The sequence below is a fragment of the Talaromyces proteolyticus genome (genome assembly GCF_021365285.1).
Source record: "Talaromyces proteolyticus strain PMI_201 chromosome Unknown BGW36scaffold_1, whole genome shotgun sequence".
Taxonomy (NCBI): domain Eukaryota; kingdom Fungi; phylum Ascomycota; class Eurotiomycetes; order Eurotiales; family Trichocomaceae; genus Talaromyces; species Talaromyces proteolyticus.
Genome location: NW_025764277.1, coordinates 3,109,879 through 3,125,772, shown reverse-complemented (window position 1 = coordinate 3,125,772; position 15,894 = coordinate 3,109,879). Strand labels below are relative to the sequence as shown.

The following is a 15,894-nucleotide window of genomic DNA, read 5'->3' as shown; positions in this document are numbered from 1 at the left end:
CGTATTATGCAATCCTAATCACAAAGCATGATCTCGACGACTTGGAGGGTTAGGGTAGACACCACATTGCTTGGGGGACCGGAAAGGAAAGATTAAACGATGGGGAAAGAGTATGAGATGTCCTCAGAATTCCCGTTGTGGGATATCGTTGATAGTATTCTGGACTTATTGCGCTGGCAGGGTAATGACAGGCACGATGATCGTAGAGTCATACTTCCCACCGAAATGAATCGTATGTCGACCTTCGTTCAGATTGTCGAGCTTCTTGTCGATGTGGCTGGGGAAATCCGAGCTCGTATCAATGAAGCCTTGGACACGAAAGAGCAGGCCCTCCCCAGCTTCAAAATAGATGCCCATTGGCCAAAGAGAGATTCCTAGCTTGACGACATTTCCTGGGGGTATCTTTTCTTCTTTATCGTGTGGGTGGTATGGAATCAAGTGCGTGCTGAGTTCTGGGGCCTCGGCGCGATGCGAAGCCCGGAGGATACCGGTTGGTCCAGTGTACTGTGGCATGAGCCCGGTTAGTGTGTTATCCCAATGATTTACCACGGCATGCCTAGCTACACTAAATTACTCACCTTGACGGTCTGCGCCATTGGAACATCGTTTTGGGTATTGACACCTTCGGGAAGAGATTCCCAGGGAACATTCACGTGTTCTAAAACTATTCCACTCTTGCTCAGTTTGCGAATGGAGACATAAACATCCATGTCGTCCTTGTCTCCGCAAGACATCCAAAGTTCCGCTTTTGAATGGCCAACAAGGGTTGTCGTTTTGTCGAATACCAGCACAAATTCTGATGGTTTTGCGTGGTATCCGTCCACATTATGGGTCACGGATCCCTCGTTGGCCTGCGGTGAGATAGCCAACTGTCCGGAGTCTCGCAAGTAGAGCTTACGATACTCAGTTGACGGAATTGGATAGTCAGAGAATGGAACATCCCATATTGGGCCCTATTGAGATGTGTCAGACGGCCTTCAGATGATTCAGTCATTCGACGTACAGGCTCAAAACGATTCCCATAAGTTAGAATCGAGACCCTAGCTTTGGGAGTTCTCTCCCACCCATTGTCGATGCCTTTCAGGTACCGATCGAAAAACCGTTGCAGGTCGTCGATGTATCTTGGTGTGTACAGATCGTACCACTCCTGAGTCGGATGGAAGCGGATCCACTTGTCCTTTGAGGCTGCTCCTTTCCAGCCTCTTACGGTACCAGAACCGTGATTCCCCGAAGAGTAACTTGCAAGGGCATATATGGGTATTGTAAGGTCACTGGTGTCGTAGACCTTGTCCGCCCAGTATCCATTGAACAGGGGCCACTTGGCGAGCGCTCTCCCAATATCCTCCCGACGATTTCGGCCGCGAATTGTTTTGTTGAATATGAACGAGGCAAAGTTGGTCTTAGGAACACCACCGCGGCATATCAAGTCTCGATACTTGTCCGTGAACGCTTCCCACGGGGCTATGCACTTGAGTGACGGAGGCTTTTCGATGGCGGTTGCCCACTGCTCCGTTGCCAGCCAAGAATTGCCACACATGCTCACGGCACCATTGCACCAATGTTGAGCTGCAATGAATTCGACCGTATCGTAGCCATCCAGACCTGACCGTGGTCAGTTATTGCCATGTTAATTTCTTCCAGATGATGGAGCAGTAGCCTACCCATCTGGCTTCCCTCGATATAGAGATCGCCTTCACTATCCCAGGTGCCTCGGATATCCACGTTGACTATTGCATAGCCGCGAGGGCACCACTCGACGGGGTCAGGCCTATGACGCCTGGTTAGTATGTCTTGTCTGATACCGCAGGCAAGGCTTATTTACCCTTCGAATTTCTCCAGACCAGATGTGGCGCTCTCTGGTAGTCCGAGTCGGAAGGGTATATTGTCAAATATGCGGAACCCTTGCGGCGATGTCACAGTTAGACTTGTTTCAAGTCCATAGGTCAATGCCAGTCACCTACCGTGTCCATTTTTGCCATATGGGCTAACAGCTAATATGGCCGGTACTTTTGTATCTGTGACAGGCCTGAAAATGTCACAGTAAATCTGATCTTAAGACACCAGATCAGTAAAGCTATCTGTCAGGTCCCCTGCGGTTGACAGACCTTGACTCCGTCTCTGAGCGGAATTTCGACCACTTCATCAAATATGACTTCTTCATGGAAGGGACGTCTGCCTTCCGCAAATTTCCAACCAACAGGGAGCTTTCTAGTGTTCCTAGTCTGCTTCCGGTAGGGGTACGTGTTCGTCTCATCCTCAGGTCGGTTGGTAGGCACCCATGGGATAGGAAAGCTCCCAAGCTCAAGGTTTGGTCCGGTCATGATGCAGATCTGTAGAAACGTTGCTGGATGGCCTTTTGCAATAGATCAAACGTGGACTCTGACAAGACGTTTGGGCGTATTCGATTAAACCGCACTATTTAGTGAACATACTTATAGTCGACAGTGATACGTTTAGTGCTGGTATCAGCCACATGATCTCAAGTTCCGCGGAGCTAAAAGATGGTTTCGCTGAACTCGGAACCTTGCCGCGGCAACTCATTAGATGCTGTGGCAAGACTTATCTCCTCATCTGCTTACGACCAAGCATTTCACCTGGAAGGATTCCGTGCAATTGTACAGTCTAGTTCTCATGCAAGCAATGTCCAGCCAAAGACAGCCTGGAACTACATGGAGCAACACTGCGTTTGGCGTTCATGGGAGGATCGAAAAAAATTGCCCAACAATATCACTAGCAGGGACCGTTGATCGACTGGACCAGTAATACTTGTTGTCATATCTCTCAGCCAGCTTACCTACTGTCCTCTAGTCATATACTCCCGTAACATACCTGTACTGCCCCGTCCAGCAAGTACCCGAGCAGCTTCAAGAATAATCGGAGGTCATAGGCCATTAATTGTGCTGGCTATGACAACTGACACGTAGTATTTCTCGCCTTGGAAAGTGTACAGCAATAAGGGCGAAAAGGAGACACAGAAGCAGGTGCACGCGAACGAGCTTCACTCGGCGCCGCCTTTCGGGTTCCCTTTTAGGGTTGCATGAATCTCATACTTCACACACCACAGCTCATTAATTGAAAAAGGTCAGAATGACTGACCAATTTTGACTAGCTAGAATGGCGAGGATAATACAGTAAAGCATCGATATAAGCGACCCTCCTATGTTAGCAATATGACACTATTGTAACACGGAGGAACACCGAGCCCCTGGGGGACTGGACAGTCTACTAAATTTGAAGGCTTATATGGATATGGATCAGATATAGATACAGGCGGATATGTGGCCTCAATATAGATGCCCGGCTTGATTTAATATACATCTTAATAAATGAGCGGGGCTTGACATAGTAATGGGCTAAAGAACTTGGGTAGATCTGGTAAGTGAATGATACAGGCTGGGCGAGCTGTAAAATTAACCCAGTGGTTGAAGGCTTGCTGAGGCGGAACGGAAAGGCTTTTGCTCCGTTCTGCCGGCATCCGATCGGATCGCCCGGAATAGGATCCAAGCTGACCAAAAGCATGCCTTAAGTTACTAACCTGCTTGTGCCAGTGGCCAAGCATGTCTATTCTCGGCTTGGATTCCGCACTCTTTGTGCTGCTGCTGGACGTTGCTTCTCTGGCTCATGTTCTAGACGAACTTCATGTTGTTGAACTCTGTATAGCATATGCTCGTCAGAACAATGCTCCCTCAGAGCAATCTCGGGTTGGCCATTGCAATGCAGGATCAATAATTATCATGAGCCACGGTACTCTAGTTAAGATATTGCTCAGCTCGATGAACAGAGGGGCTGGAGCTGCCTCAATCAAATACTCGACCGGATTTCTCGGTGCTACTCTGGGCGTGATAACTTTGAATTCAATAGATGTAGAAGTTTCATGCACTGTTAGATTAGTTACGACGTCTCTGTAATAACTCCAGCCTGTGAATGACACAGCTAGTATTCAAGCAACAATTGTGATACAGATTGCGTGAATGATATTATGGAATCTTCCAACCGTATTTAGGTAATAGGAGTCTCGGGATACTTGTGATGAATTCGTTTATAGCCCCAGCCAATAGAATGAGGCTCACAAATACGGGCACTCATAATAGGGGCAAGTTTTTTGCCTCTTCAGCCCATTTTATTGAGGTTAAACATAGAAGTAATTTTTGGGTACATAGATTGATTTGGACTCGTTATTATGGCAGATTATATGACGCGGTGTAGCTAGCGCATTTTCGGGGTGCCAATACTTCTGAACCCCAGTGTAGAACCCAATACGGAACATCGGGGATTTGGTTGTTATGATTCTTTCATGTTCTGATACGGCGACTGGGACACGTGTAGGTGACCTTTTGACGAGAATGAGCTTACTGGATGTTCAAATTCGGAATCACAACCTGTACAATGGAGTTGTGTCTATGGTCCTTGCCGACTCTACACTTTGCCTCTCGCCGCAACATGTCTCCGGGAATTGAAAATCGTCTCGATCGCTGGTGTATGATACGTAGATTACGCATGCGGAGATTCCAGCTGAGGAGCGTGAAGAGATAAAGCCATCATGTCAATGGATTTTAATATCACTACATTCTAATGAACCTTTCCGCAGGGGATTCAATCCTGCCAAGTAATGGATTTTGTCCGCAGGAATTGGTCAAGGCCAATGCTTCCGCCATAACGACCAAAACCACTCATCTTCATACCGCCGTGAGGCAAGGCAGCCTCATCGTGAACGGTCATCGAGTTGATATGAACGGCTCTAAGAAAGCAGATCAGTAAATTGTGGCCGTAAAAAAAAAATCTGCAGGACATACCCAGACTCAATTTGCTTCGCAACCCTCAGCCCTCTCCGTAAGTCTTCAGAGAAGACAGATGCCGTCAGACCGTACTCTGTATCGTTAGCCACGGCAATGGCCTCTTCATCCGTATCAACGACAATGAGAGACACGGTCGGCCCGAAAGACTCGGTTTTGAAAATCCGCATTTCACTTGTGACGTTATCCACAACAATGGGTCTCATGCGCGTGTCTGAACTCTCTCTGTTGTGTAAGTCTCCAAAGAGCAAATTAGCCCCCTTAAATACTGCGTTGGATACCAGGTCCTTGTTCCTGTTTACGGCGCTTGCGTTCACGAGAATGCGGGGAGTGGTGGTACTGCCATAAAATTTCTCCACTGCGGCTGTCAGGATAGGGCGAAATGCATCAACAACGGCACGCTGCACCACAATTCTTTCCGTTGACATGCAGATCTGTCCAGACTGCTCATTGACAAAGTCGGTTTAGTATAGCTTCAAGTGCAAAGAAATAGTGCTGTCGAGACTTACGTTCAAGAAGGACCCAATAGTACAGGCAACCGCAGCCTTATCAAGGTCTGCATCGTCAAGAACAACACAGCTGGCCTTTCCACCAAGCTCCAGCAGAACCGGCTTTACATATTTGGCTGCGAGAGCGCCGATTATTTTACCAACGGCAGTGCTGCCTGTGAATGTGACTTTTTTGATGGCTGGGTGCGCAATCAATGCTGCAGTCACATTTGAGGCATCCTGAGGGCGATGGAATAGAACATTTAAGACTCCATCAGGAAGCCCAGCCTCGCGGAAAACATCGCCAATTGCCCAAAAGCACTTTGGAGCTAGTTCAGAGCCTTTCAAAATGGCAGCGTTGCCTGCAGCTATAGCAATGACAACCGCCCTGGTTCCAAGAATGAAAGGCGCGTTCCTAAGGTCAAATAATGTTATTTTCAACCTAATATGTTCGTTCGGGGCAATCAACATACCATGGGGCAATACCGAGAACCACACCATAAGGCCGTTTATAAACGATACCGCTTGTACCATCTTCTTTAAGGGCGGGTACAGCACCCTCAATAGATGATATTCTTCCGGCAGTGTCCCTGACCAGATCCAGGCCAATATCGTATATTGTTTGAGCGAATTTGATGTCACCTCCCATCTCATTGCACATGTAACCCATGAGCTCTTCCCTGCGATGCTCAAAAATGTCGCCTGCACGGAGGAGAATAGAGCGTCGTACGTGTGGCTTCGTCTTTGACCAAGTGGGAAAAGCGCGTTCTGCCGACGCAATAATACAATTCACATCGTCTATAGATGCACCGCTGCACTGATGCTCCAGAGTACCCGTGCTAGGATTGATCACATCGAATGCAATATTCCCGACGACATCCTTGTTGTCGATGATGAAGGGAACTATAGGCATGACGGCGATTTGCGAAAGGACTACAGCAACTGCATGCTCTCCTTTTTCTCAAGCGGCTGAGATCTCAAAATCCAACTCTTGTAGTCACGCTCTTAACAATATACTAGCTGAACAATCAACAATGACGCTTTTGAAATCCCCTAGTGAGCCATCTACTCGTGGTCATGCGGAATGGTTATTCCAGCGCTATGAGTGGATCAACTGCGTGTTATCATTACAGTAGGGGACATACCAATACGATTGGATACACTTGCAAATCAATCTAATTGGCTTTAAATGTCCTATGGGGATCCACTACATTACTATAAGTTGGATTCCGCGGAATGATCCGCGGAGTGCTTAATCGCTCGGCAAGCAGCACTGATTGACTTAGGGTACTTGCTCGATATTGACAATTTCTAATGGTATATGCAGATAAAAGCTATCATATGTGTATATAAATATTCATGTATAGCTGAAGGAGGATAATTCTAAGCTCACATGAAGTTCAGAATTGGTTCCCACCAGTCGTAGATACAACCACTGAACGAAAGCTCATGTTATTTGGCTAAAAGAAGGCAAAATTGACCGATAACTAAGCTACCTAGGCCTTAATTATCATGAGATCCAAGGACTTGCATATGGCGATCATTGCACACAGGCAAGGGGAGGGTGTCCAGGTTTGAACATTTTTTGCCGCAGCTAGTCAAACACACTGTCGACATATAACATATCAGTTGCTGCCATGCTGACATCTCCCAACATGGATAAGAATTCTGAGTCCGGCGTACGAAGCCCGTCCAATACGTATCCCTCGCCAAAAGGCTCCCCATTATAGACGGGGTTGTCGGTGCCTTCCTTACGACTAATCAAGGGCCCTGACCGCTTAGAGGGTGACATTTGAATAGTTTGAGCAATCTTTTCAAGCTCCTCTAACGTCTTCCAGATGTTTATATCCGGATCTTCGATGCAGTCCTGCACGCCACTGAGTATATCAAGAGCATTGTAGAAGGGCTTGCTCGACAACGGTCCGTAATCCTCAGCACAGTGTGAGACCGTAAAGACCATGACAGATAGAGAAGCTAGAAGGAATTTGATGGCCGAGGGAAGAACAAGTGGACTGATTTCACCAGCTTTCATCATTTCCAGATAGAGATCCACAGAGTCTGTGGCTAAGATGACTAGAGCCTTAGCCGACTTTGGTTGATAGATCACATCCCTGATCGAACCCGAAGTGCCAATGTGGGTGAGCATTTTGATATGGTTAACACGAAGACGGCAAAACCATTTCAGTCCAGTCCGTAGCCATGGTGGTGAGGCTACTGTTGGCTCTATGGTTGTAAAGTCCTCAGCAGGTATGTTATCAATAAGCTTTTGTAATTGAAACTCAAGAAACTCAATGCGTTCACTGTTCCCTCCTGATGCGGATGACGGAGCGTTGATGATATTCCATGTCTCGGAGAGGTTTCTGTCTAAGGATATCATAGTTGATAGGAATGACTCTTTTGGTTCCTGGACCCAGAGATGTAAGCCGTCAGAACACAGTTACACGCCCAAGTGTTCGGATAGGAATCCATACTATTATAAGAGCAGACAAATCGATGTCTCTGTCATGTAGGGTCCAGGGAAGGCCTGAGTAGAAACTACATTTCTTGTCTGCATTGTAAACACAGGCGAACAAACGCTTACACTCAGTAACCTGCTGCGGGGGCATCTTGGCATCTTCAAAAAACTTTTCTCGATGGATACCAAGCTCGAGACACAATTTGGCGGCAACTCCTGACATTCGCCATGCTTTGACTGACCTATGATTGAGGTCTAAATAGATTGACTGGATGGGACCGGGACCCAAGAGTTCACTTTCGTTAGCAGAAGTCGTGCGCCTGGGGTCCGGATGAACAGCTCACGAGCAAAGTTGCCATGATAATATCTTCAATTTGAGGTTGCTCCTGATCGAAACAAGCGTCCACGTTCCACACCAATTGGCCTTCCAGGTCAGAGGCTAAAGGACTTTTTGTGTCACCCTTTACTAGCAACGCAATTGCCAACACCGACTTCAAGATCTCCACATCAATTATATCTAGGTTGTAAGTAACCTCGTGGGAGGTATTGTTCATCAACGAAAATACAGCATTGATAACTTCAGGCGCCATTTCTAGGCTGACGCAAGGATAGAGAGGGTAGATTTCATGCTTAAATATCATAAAAAGCTCGGTGGCCTTCTCATGACCGAGTTCCAGAATGGGCCGCACAGCTTGCAGTAGGGTAATCAAGACATCGGGAGATTTTACTTCCTCTCTAGCGACGGAACTAAGGCCGTCGGCTTTAGAACCTGGAGGAGATCGCAACCCCTTTGCTCTCATAGCGTCTCGCGTCAGGTTCAAGATATATCGGAAGTCGGTAGGAGAGAGGAGTCTACCCGGGTGGATTTGAACGTTGTTCCTGTGTCTTCGTTGTGGATAGGGCTGGCGTGAATGAGCGGGCCCAGAGCGCCCCATCGATTGTTGAATCTGCTCACAAATCCTGTTCATTCGTAAGACCGTGAGTTCAAGTTCTTGCTGGGTAGACTGTGGGTTGGTGATGCTATTTGCTGATCAGTTGAAACATCAACGACCGGGACGACGATGTGTGATATCCGTGGGGGCATACTCGGTTTCTGGCTGGGATGGATCATTGTAGGTACATTCGCTATGGAGTTCCTCACACCGGTAGCATGGTTGGTCTCCGCTGCATTTGACCTTTCGTACCTTGCATAGGGAACTATGTACGGTAAGTAACCAAGGCTTTAGGAATGCATTAGAGGCATCGCAAAGGCAAACCCTACCAGGCCATTCTTGTATATTTCTCCCTTTTCCGGGGACGGGATTCCCGAAGCGCAGCCGGGGGCCTTTTAGCTTGAGATTGTTCTGAGGATGTAGCGGCTTTCATCTTGACAGTGAAGTGAAGAGTGAAAATGAATATTGGGAATGAGCCTCTTGGTGTGCTTTTAATCGGCGCAGCGTGGGGGATGCCCCCGATACCAACCCCCCGTAGTTCCCACTAGGTTAACTAATCTTGGTTCATCATCAAGCATTGTGGGCCAATGAGCACCTAGAGGACAGGAATTCTACAGAACGGGGTGAGGGGTAAGGGTGAACCATTCCCCGCACGTTGTGTGATGCGCCTCCCGGCAGATGCCACCGGCTGCTGGTGCTGAGCAATATGCAGACTAACTCCGCAACAGTAGACTATTTTGCAGCTGTGGGAGAGTTATGTGCCGTATATATCCGTGGTTGGGATGGACTTTTCCCACGTCTATAAATCCGAGTTTAAGGAAAGGGGAAGCTAGTAGTCGTCTTGCAGTACACTAATGAGTATCGATTGATATTCTGTTTATCTTTTCTATTTTGTTTATAAAATATGACCATGTAACTAAAGCCACTGACGGGTGCAGATGTGTTGCGTAGGAAAAGCGACTTACCACCAGTAGATGAGACAATGATGACTATCCACTTCAATGCAGACTTGCGCCCTATAGTTGGTGGCCACGTTGGGATGTTACATTAAATCATGGACCCTGAAACCTCTGGTTTCATCATCGCCTATGATATCTCGGAAAACCAAGTCTTGATCTGTAATTTTGATGTGAGTTCCATTCCAAGCATGTCCTAGCCAGCATATTAAATGAGTTGCTGACGAACTTAATGATATACAGCCTAAACGACATCCCTTGGACTCATGGGACGAGGCTCTTTGCCGCAAGACTGTAGACGCAGCCATTGGCAAGAACATACGACTCTTATAGACCTTGGGTCCTCAGTCGGAAAGTAGTCAAAAGTCATCAGGTCAATCGGGTTTTCCTGTATGCCAATGCATTTGAAGCTTGCGTCCCATCAAGTGCCTATGTTGAAAGTTCCTCGCTAACGGATTCCTCACAGAGCCGGGAATGCTGCATATCCCTTCCCTCCTACAGGCGGACTAGGATTGAATTCGGGCTTGGGTGATGTTCACAATCTCGCATATAAAATAGCTGCCGTCCACCAAGGCTGGTGAGGGGATGCTCTTCTGACCACATATGATTCTGATCGGCGTCAGGTTGCGCTCGTAAGCACCAAGCAGAGTGTTAAAAACGGACTCAAGACCTTCAGACTACTCAAAGTTCTAGGGACCGCCGATGATAACGTCGAGGTTGCGCGATAAAATATTCACCGAAACCTCGATGACACAACGGCAATAGTTGAAATCAAACAGGGGATAGAGGAACAAAGAGAGCACTTTGATAACCTCCGGCTCCACATTAGTTATGACCACGTTGATACAAAAATCCCCAGTAACGCATCTATTTTCCAGGCACTCTGTACGCCCAGTGCACGTCTACCTTATGCCTGGATTAAGATGCTTGCCCCACCCAAGGTGCGATTAGCCCCTATTGATTCGTCGTATATTTGGAGTTTTGGGACGATCAGTTTAAGTAAAAACTATACTCGACGCTTGATCTTTGCACTTTTAACGCCTTTACGATCGTCGTTGATGATCCCTGGGCAGTAAAATGGAAGATATACGTTCACGAAACACGAAAGCTCTTGCTAATGGCAGTCAACGCTGTTTTGAACGTGGGGCTGGCTGTCCTTTGGGTACTTTGACCTCGAAGTGGGCGAGAAGGGCTTGCATCGGACTGAGTTGATGCAGTTGAAAGAGAGACAAGCGACGCTAGTATGGCCAAATCAGCACATTTTAACTTGCTTCGACTCATCCAGGGCCGATTCTTCAGATCTGCTGCAAGCCCTTTAGAGCTATCTAGCTTAGACTACGGCGTAGATTTAATATTCAATTTCATCGGGCATACTGTGAGTAGTTTACTAGACAATTTTTTATTTTCCTTACTCCAAACCCCACTTCAAATGCATTCATTCAGGAAAAACCTGTACTGTAGTCATGGTACGGTTGTTTCCAATCCTCCTTGATATCAATAGAACAATGGGATTGACCTTATTTTAAATTAATGTGGAATCAAAGTCCCAGCTTTATTTAGCATTTTACAAGTTTCAACACTTTGTCCAAGGTTTTGGTGGGCTCTTTTTGCATGATCATCAAAAGCTGTAACGAGGTCCATATAAATTGGCTTCTTACATGTCTCATGTTCATTAAAAGATGATTCTTTGTATCATCCACCGTGATTCACTCATGTCGCTCCACACGGCAGTAAATACAGCCGTATCCAGCTAGCCAACTAATTTGTCAGCCGAAAGAAGAATCGCAGAGCATTTTCACGTTCTGTATCACCTGTCTCCGGAACGAGCATGGAAATTCCAGGCACAAATCTCACTTTGAAGTAACAGAGAAGAATGCCCATTCTATGTGATGGCTTTTGCAGAGCAACTCGCCGATATGGCCGCAAAATATCAAATGCCCCGTCAACACAGGTTCTATAGCTGTCGGAGTATGAATACTATCTCTTTATTATCATTCTCCTGTTTTAGAAGAGCGCTGCCTAAATCGTAAACCGAACAAACCTTGGAAGCTTCCGAACGAGGATCGAATATACCTAATAGTGGCCTAGCCAGCAAATCGCCTTGCTCGCAGTGGTACCTGTCCCCTATAGTCAATTCACCTCTACCTACTACGAATTACTTGACTGCCGATCGGCTCCCGCCCGCTTAATTTATCTATTAAAGAAAAATTATACTAAAATTTACTTCCAATGCTGATTTTTAAAGAAAAAAAATATTATATTATAATTAAAAAATAAACTTATATAGTTAAAAAATAAAAGTTTAGTAAGTTAGAATAAAGTAGATTTTATCATTATAAGATCGATTTCTTTTCTAAAAGGAAAAAAGATGCTTTTAGCAGAAGAAAAACGGGAATTCGCTGGACGCAGAGCATGACACTGCTCGGACCACTGGCCGAATGGTATCAGAAAATATGGCCAGCGTTCGTGACTTGAGCAAGTATCTTCACGACAGTCTGCATCAAGTACGGAGCTAAAGCTTGCTGAGTGGGCAGACAACGAATACAATTGAGAACCAAGGGGGTTCTCGAATCCGCTCCTACTATTATGTTGGGTTCTTATTGTCCACGGAACTGTTTCGCAAATTCCGGCGCCTCGACGTTGACAACTACCCTAGTTGAAAACCTAGATGCTGTACGGAACGAAACAGGTGGAACCGAGATGCAGAGAAAGTAACTAAACTGAAGAGTAAACTAGGGTTAAATGAAAGGATCTCAGGAGAGCATGTCCTTGTGGAACCCTGCTTGTACGGCTAACTCCCTTCAGCGTACGGCAATTGTCACCGCGGAATCATCGGAAACCACACTTGTGCAATGTGGGCTTTAAATAGCTGAATAATAATCCAGTCCAGAGTACACTAACTCAGCTCAGTTCTACTGTTCAAATTTTGAATCTGCATCGAGATTTTGCATCATGCCCTCGCACCTTGCATACCTGCCGCATAACATGCCCGTGCTCATTGCTGTGTCAAGCGCTCTCCTTATCCTATATTATCTGATCAGCTCTCTTTTCGCCCCTTTGCGGGATGTTCCAGGTCCAGCACTCGCCCGATATACCCGCTTGTGGGAGTTGTATAAGAATTGGCAAGGCCAATTTGAGCACGTCACAGTCGCTCTACATAAGCGATACGGTAACTTGATCCGCCCAACGCATGTAAATGCCTGTATATAATAAAGTTTTGGTAGGTCCTATCGTCCGGCTAGCACCTAATCGATACAGTATAAGTGACCCGAAGGCGATTCACACTATTTACGGCTTTGGTTCGAAATTCAGCAAATCCGATTATTACACCCCCTTTGGTGCACCATCCATGGATCACAAGGACGTCTTCTCTGAGATGAGCAATGAGAAGCATGCGCTTGAACGGAAGAAGACCTCCAACATGTACTCTATGAGCTCTTTGGTGTCATACGAGCCATTCGTTGACAAAGTCAATGGCGAATTTATGGACGCGTTGGCCGACCATTCTCAGCACGGACGCGCATTCGATTTGTTCACCTGGATGCAATTTTACGCATTCGACGTAATTGGCGAGATCACCCTAGGACGATCATTTGGCCTGATCGAAGCTGGCTACGATAAGGATGGCCTTTTGCATGCTGTTCACGTTGGCTCAGTAACTTACGGTTCCACGTTGGGACTAGTGCCTGAGATTCATCCGTGGTATCTTTGGTTTCAAAATGTCTTCCCCATCGAAAGCCATTGGCGAACCGTCCAACGAGTCATACAGAGGGAGATTGGTGCCCGAATGCAGGGCGTCAGTGCTAGCGACCGTAAGGACTTCCTAGAAAAGTGTGTCGAATTGAACAAAGCTGGAAAGGTGGATGAGTTCACAATTAACAATGTGCTTGGTTCCAACATTGGCGCTGGCTCCGACACCACTGGTATCAGCATAACCGCCATCATCTACTTCCTCGTGAAGCATCCACATTGCTTGCGGAAGATCCACGATGAAATTGACACAGCCACTCGGCAAGGAAAACTTTCTAATCCCACTACTTTTCAAGAAGGCCAAAAGCTTACATACTTGCAAGCTACCATCAAAGAGGCTTTGAGGTTGCATGCAGCTGTCGGCCAGATTCTCAGCAGAGTGGTTCCAGAAGGCGGTGCACAGCTCGCTGGAAGACACTTTCCACAAGGCGTAGGTTGCAAGAAAATTCTTCAGAAACTGTCACTAACTATAAAATTGCTGGCAGACCGTGGTGGGCGTAAATGCATGGGTGATTCATGGCGACGAAAGTATCTGGGGCAAAGATGTCCACGAGTTTCGACCAGAACGTTGGCTGGTCGACAAAGAGCACATTGCATTCTTAGATCAACATTTCTTAGCGGTAAGCGCTCCTTTCTCTCACACAGTATTAAATGAAAGTCGTGCTGATGTGGTATACAGTTCGGTGCTGGTGCAAGAACTTGTATCGGCAAGAACATCTCGCTTCTTGAAATGACAAAACTGCTGCCGCAACTATTGCGGAGGTTTGACTTTGTTCCTGTAGGTAACAGCCAGTGGACGACTACTAGTATGTGGTTTGTCAAACAAAAGATCCAAGTAAAAGTTATTGACAGAGATCTTGAGACCAGTCGAAATGTCTCGTAGTTTTGAAATTGGCTGTGGGCTTAGCATGGTGAGGATCTACCGGAAGCAAAAGATTCTGATTTGACAATTTTCATGTCTTAGAAGGCCATGCACAAATAAAAAAAGTAGTCAAGCAGTTCGGCGTTTCAATTTGTACTCTTCTAGGGTGTAGAATATGACGAGTAATACCAGGAAGGAGTATTCAACATTTTCTGTATGTAACAAAATGAGGTACCTACTCGCTTTATAGGCGGCTAGCCAGGCAACTTAAGGTAGGTGCATTTAATATGCACCATGAAGCTGCGCACATGTAAATAGATTCTGGCTATCTTAAACATGCCTGAATTATTGAATGAATAGTAAGTAAAATTCCTTGCGAGGTTTAGTTACATATCCTATTTGAGTTGGGCTTATTGTTTTATGTTAAATGTTATTTGTATTAATAATGCCTTAGCATTTTATGGCCTATTAGGACCAGTAGTATTAGCATTAGTATCTAATGATTCGTTATTTTGAATAATAAGAACGACTGATGTAGTGATAGTCGGTGATTGAGAGCACGCTCTTACTGCCAACTTTAGGTTAGTCCGTGCCGAACTCCTGAATATTCCGATTCCGCGGAATATTTTTATTTCTCGTTGCTGATCACAATAAGTGTTGCTTGTGTCAATTTTGGCCCCATAACTTTTTCGTGTGAAGATATTTATACTCTGTATCACTATTCCCAGTAAATCATAGAGCACACCACATCACAATATACCCCATTATACACCTGATACAGCACGAAAGGTGAATCTAATATCGATATGTTATACCTTCCACAAATGGACAAAATAATACATCCTTATGCTATTTTCATGTTTAAGTGTAAATTTTACTCCGACTACACTCCGACTTCACTTATAATGTCCAATTTGTCGCCGACCACCATGGTCGTTCGTATAATCGATTTGAAGAGCTCTAATGCCATGGTTCAAGATAAGATCTTGTCGGCCTACAAATGCCCTAATTTTACGACTAAGCCGTGCTACCTCCTTCCGGTATAGTGCTATTTTCGGCCTACAAATATTCGGAACTCTTCCGTAAAAGTCTTGAGAGGGAGCGCAATGTGAGGTTGTTGAGGTTGTCGGTGGGAATAACAATCTATGGATTTGGTGACACGAGAGTTTTCCCGAATTCCAACCCTCTCGACGACCTTGAACACCCGAATCAAATATCTGTGATTAGGCCATCATCGGAACTGTACCTCCACAGTATCGGGGACGTCGATGTAATAGGAGGCAATTTGGAATCCATGTTTCATTTACCAAACGGGGCTTCGCCAACTAAGGGGAAAGACGCGCCAGCTCAGTTTCGGTTACCACAGTTCTAATTTCCAAACAAAATCCGATGTCACGAGTAAATACTCCTCAAAGGTCTTTGTACCCGACTTTCGATCTAGTCAGCGAATAGGGACAACGGGTAGAGCAATGAATTTGAAATACTCAACACTCTAATATTTCCCCACTTCAAAAGAAGTATTCCGCGGAACCGCCAATAATCATCCTTGAAGGATCTAATTCGATATTGAATCGAGAAGGTATTGAAAACTCCGTCTAGTGTGAATTGGCCTCAATTCTCAGTTTCTACATATAACAACCTACCTCCAGATTTTCGGT

The 15,894-nt window shown here is 45.9% G+C and overlaps 6 protein-coding genes across 6 annotated transcripts; 3 read left to right on the top strand and 3 right to left on the bottom strand.

Moving 5' to 3' along the window:
- Positions 1–165: 165 nt before the first annotated feature.
- On the bottom strand, positions 166–2,321 carry BGW36DRAFT_435793 (Alpha/Beta hydrolase protein; the record flags this gene model as incomplete). The annotated part of the gene is made up of 7 exons (XM_046221430.1): positions 166–504; positions 579–953; positions 1,004–1,602; positions 1,662–1,768; positions 1,823–1,901; positions 1,962–2,046; positions 2,106–2,321. The coding sequence occupies 7 exons, from the start codon at positions 2,319–2,321 to the stop codon at positions 166–168; spliced, it is 1,800 nt and encodes a 599-aa protein (XP_046078414.1).
- A 1,236-nt stretch (positions 2,322–3,557) lies between these two features.
- Positions 3,558–3,908, top strand: BGW36DRAFT_354186 (uncharacterized protein; the record flags this gene model as incomplete). The annotated part of the gene is made up of 1 exon (XM_046213498.1): positions 3,558–3,908. The coding sequence occupies one exon, from the start codon at positions 3,558–3,560 to the stop codon at positions 3,906–3,908; it is 351 nt and encodes a 116-aa protein (XP_046078413.1).
- A 685-nt stretch (positions 3,909–4,593) lies between these two features.
- Positions 4,594–6,194, bottom strand: BGW36DRAFT_284583 (Aldehyde/histidinol dehydrogenase; the record flags this gene model as incomplete). The annotated part of the gene is made up of 4 exons (XM_046210247.1): positions 4,594–4,738; positions 4,794–5,236; positions 5,303–5,696; positions 5,755–6,194. 4 exons carry the CDS (start codon positions 6,192–6,194, stop codon positions 4,594–4,596), a joined length of 1,422 nt encoding a protein of 473 aa, XP_046078412.1.
- A 403-nt stretch (positions 6,195–6,597) lies between these two features.
- On the bottom strand, positions 6,598–9,223 carry BGW36DRAFT_368177 (uncharacterized protein). The gene is made up of 5 exons (XM_046214959.1): positions 8,998–9,223; positions 8,823–8,933; positions 8,081–8,756; positions 7,753–8,004; positions 6,598–7,685 (listed from the first exon to the last, which is right to left on the bottom strand). Exons 1-5 carry the CDS (start codon positions 9,099–9,101, stop codon positions 6,876–6,878), a joined length of 1,953 nt encoding a protein of 650 aa, XP_046078411.1. The 5' UTR covers positions 9,102–9,223; the 3' UTR covers positions 6,598–6,875.
- A 499-nt stretch (positions 9,224–9,722) lies between these two features.
- On the top strand, positions 9,723–9,957 carry BGW36DRAFT_422326 (uncharacterized protein; the record flags this gene model as incomplete). The annotated part of the gene is made up of 2 exons (XM_046219684.1): positions 9,723–9,797; positions 9,868–9,957. The coding sequence occupies 2 exons, from the start codon at positions 9,723–9,725 to the stop codon at positions 9,955–9,957; spliced, it is 165 nt and encodes a 54-aa protein (XP_046078410.1).
- A 2,652-nt stretch (positions 9,958–12,609) lies between these two features.
- Positions 12,610–14,257, top strand: BGW36DRAFT_284588 (putative P450 monooxygenase; the record flags this gene model as incomplete). The annotated part of the gene is made up of 4 exons (XM_046210248.1): positions 12,610–12,793; positions 12,849–13,804; positions 13,860–13,994; positions 14,054–14,257. 4 exons carry the CDS (start codon positions 12,610–12,612, stop codon positions 14,255–14,257), a joined length of 1,479 nt encoding a protein of 492 aa, XP_046078409.1.
- Between the last annotated feature and the right edge of the window lie 1,637 nt (positions 14,258–15,894).

Coding starts and splice junctions, on each gene's coding strand:
- BGW36DRAFT_368177 (XM_046214959.1), bottom strand. CDS start 9,101: ATGAAAGCCGCTACATCCTCAGAACAATCTCAAGCTAAAAGGCCCCCG. Junction 8,934..8,997: donor AAATATACAAGAATGGCCTG/GTAGGGTTTGCC, acceptor TACCGTACATAG/TTCCCTATGCAAGGTACGAA. Junction 7,686..7,752: donor ATTTGTCTGCTCTTATAATA/GTATGGATTCCT, acceptor CTCTGGGTCCAG/GAACCAAAAGAGTCATTCCT.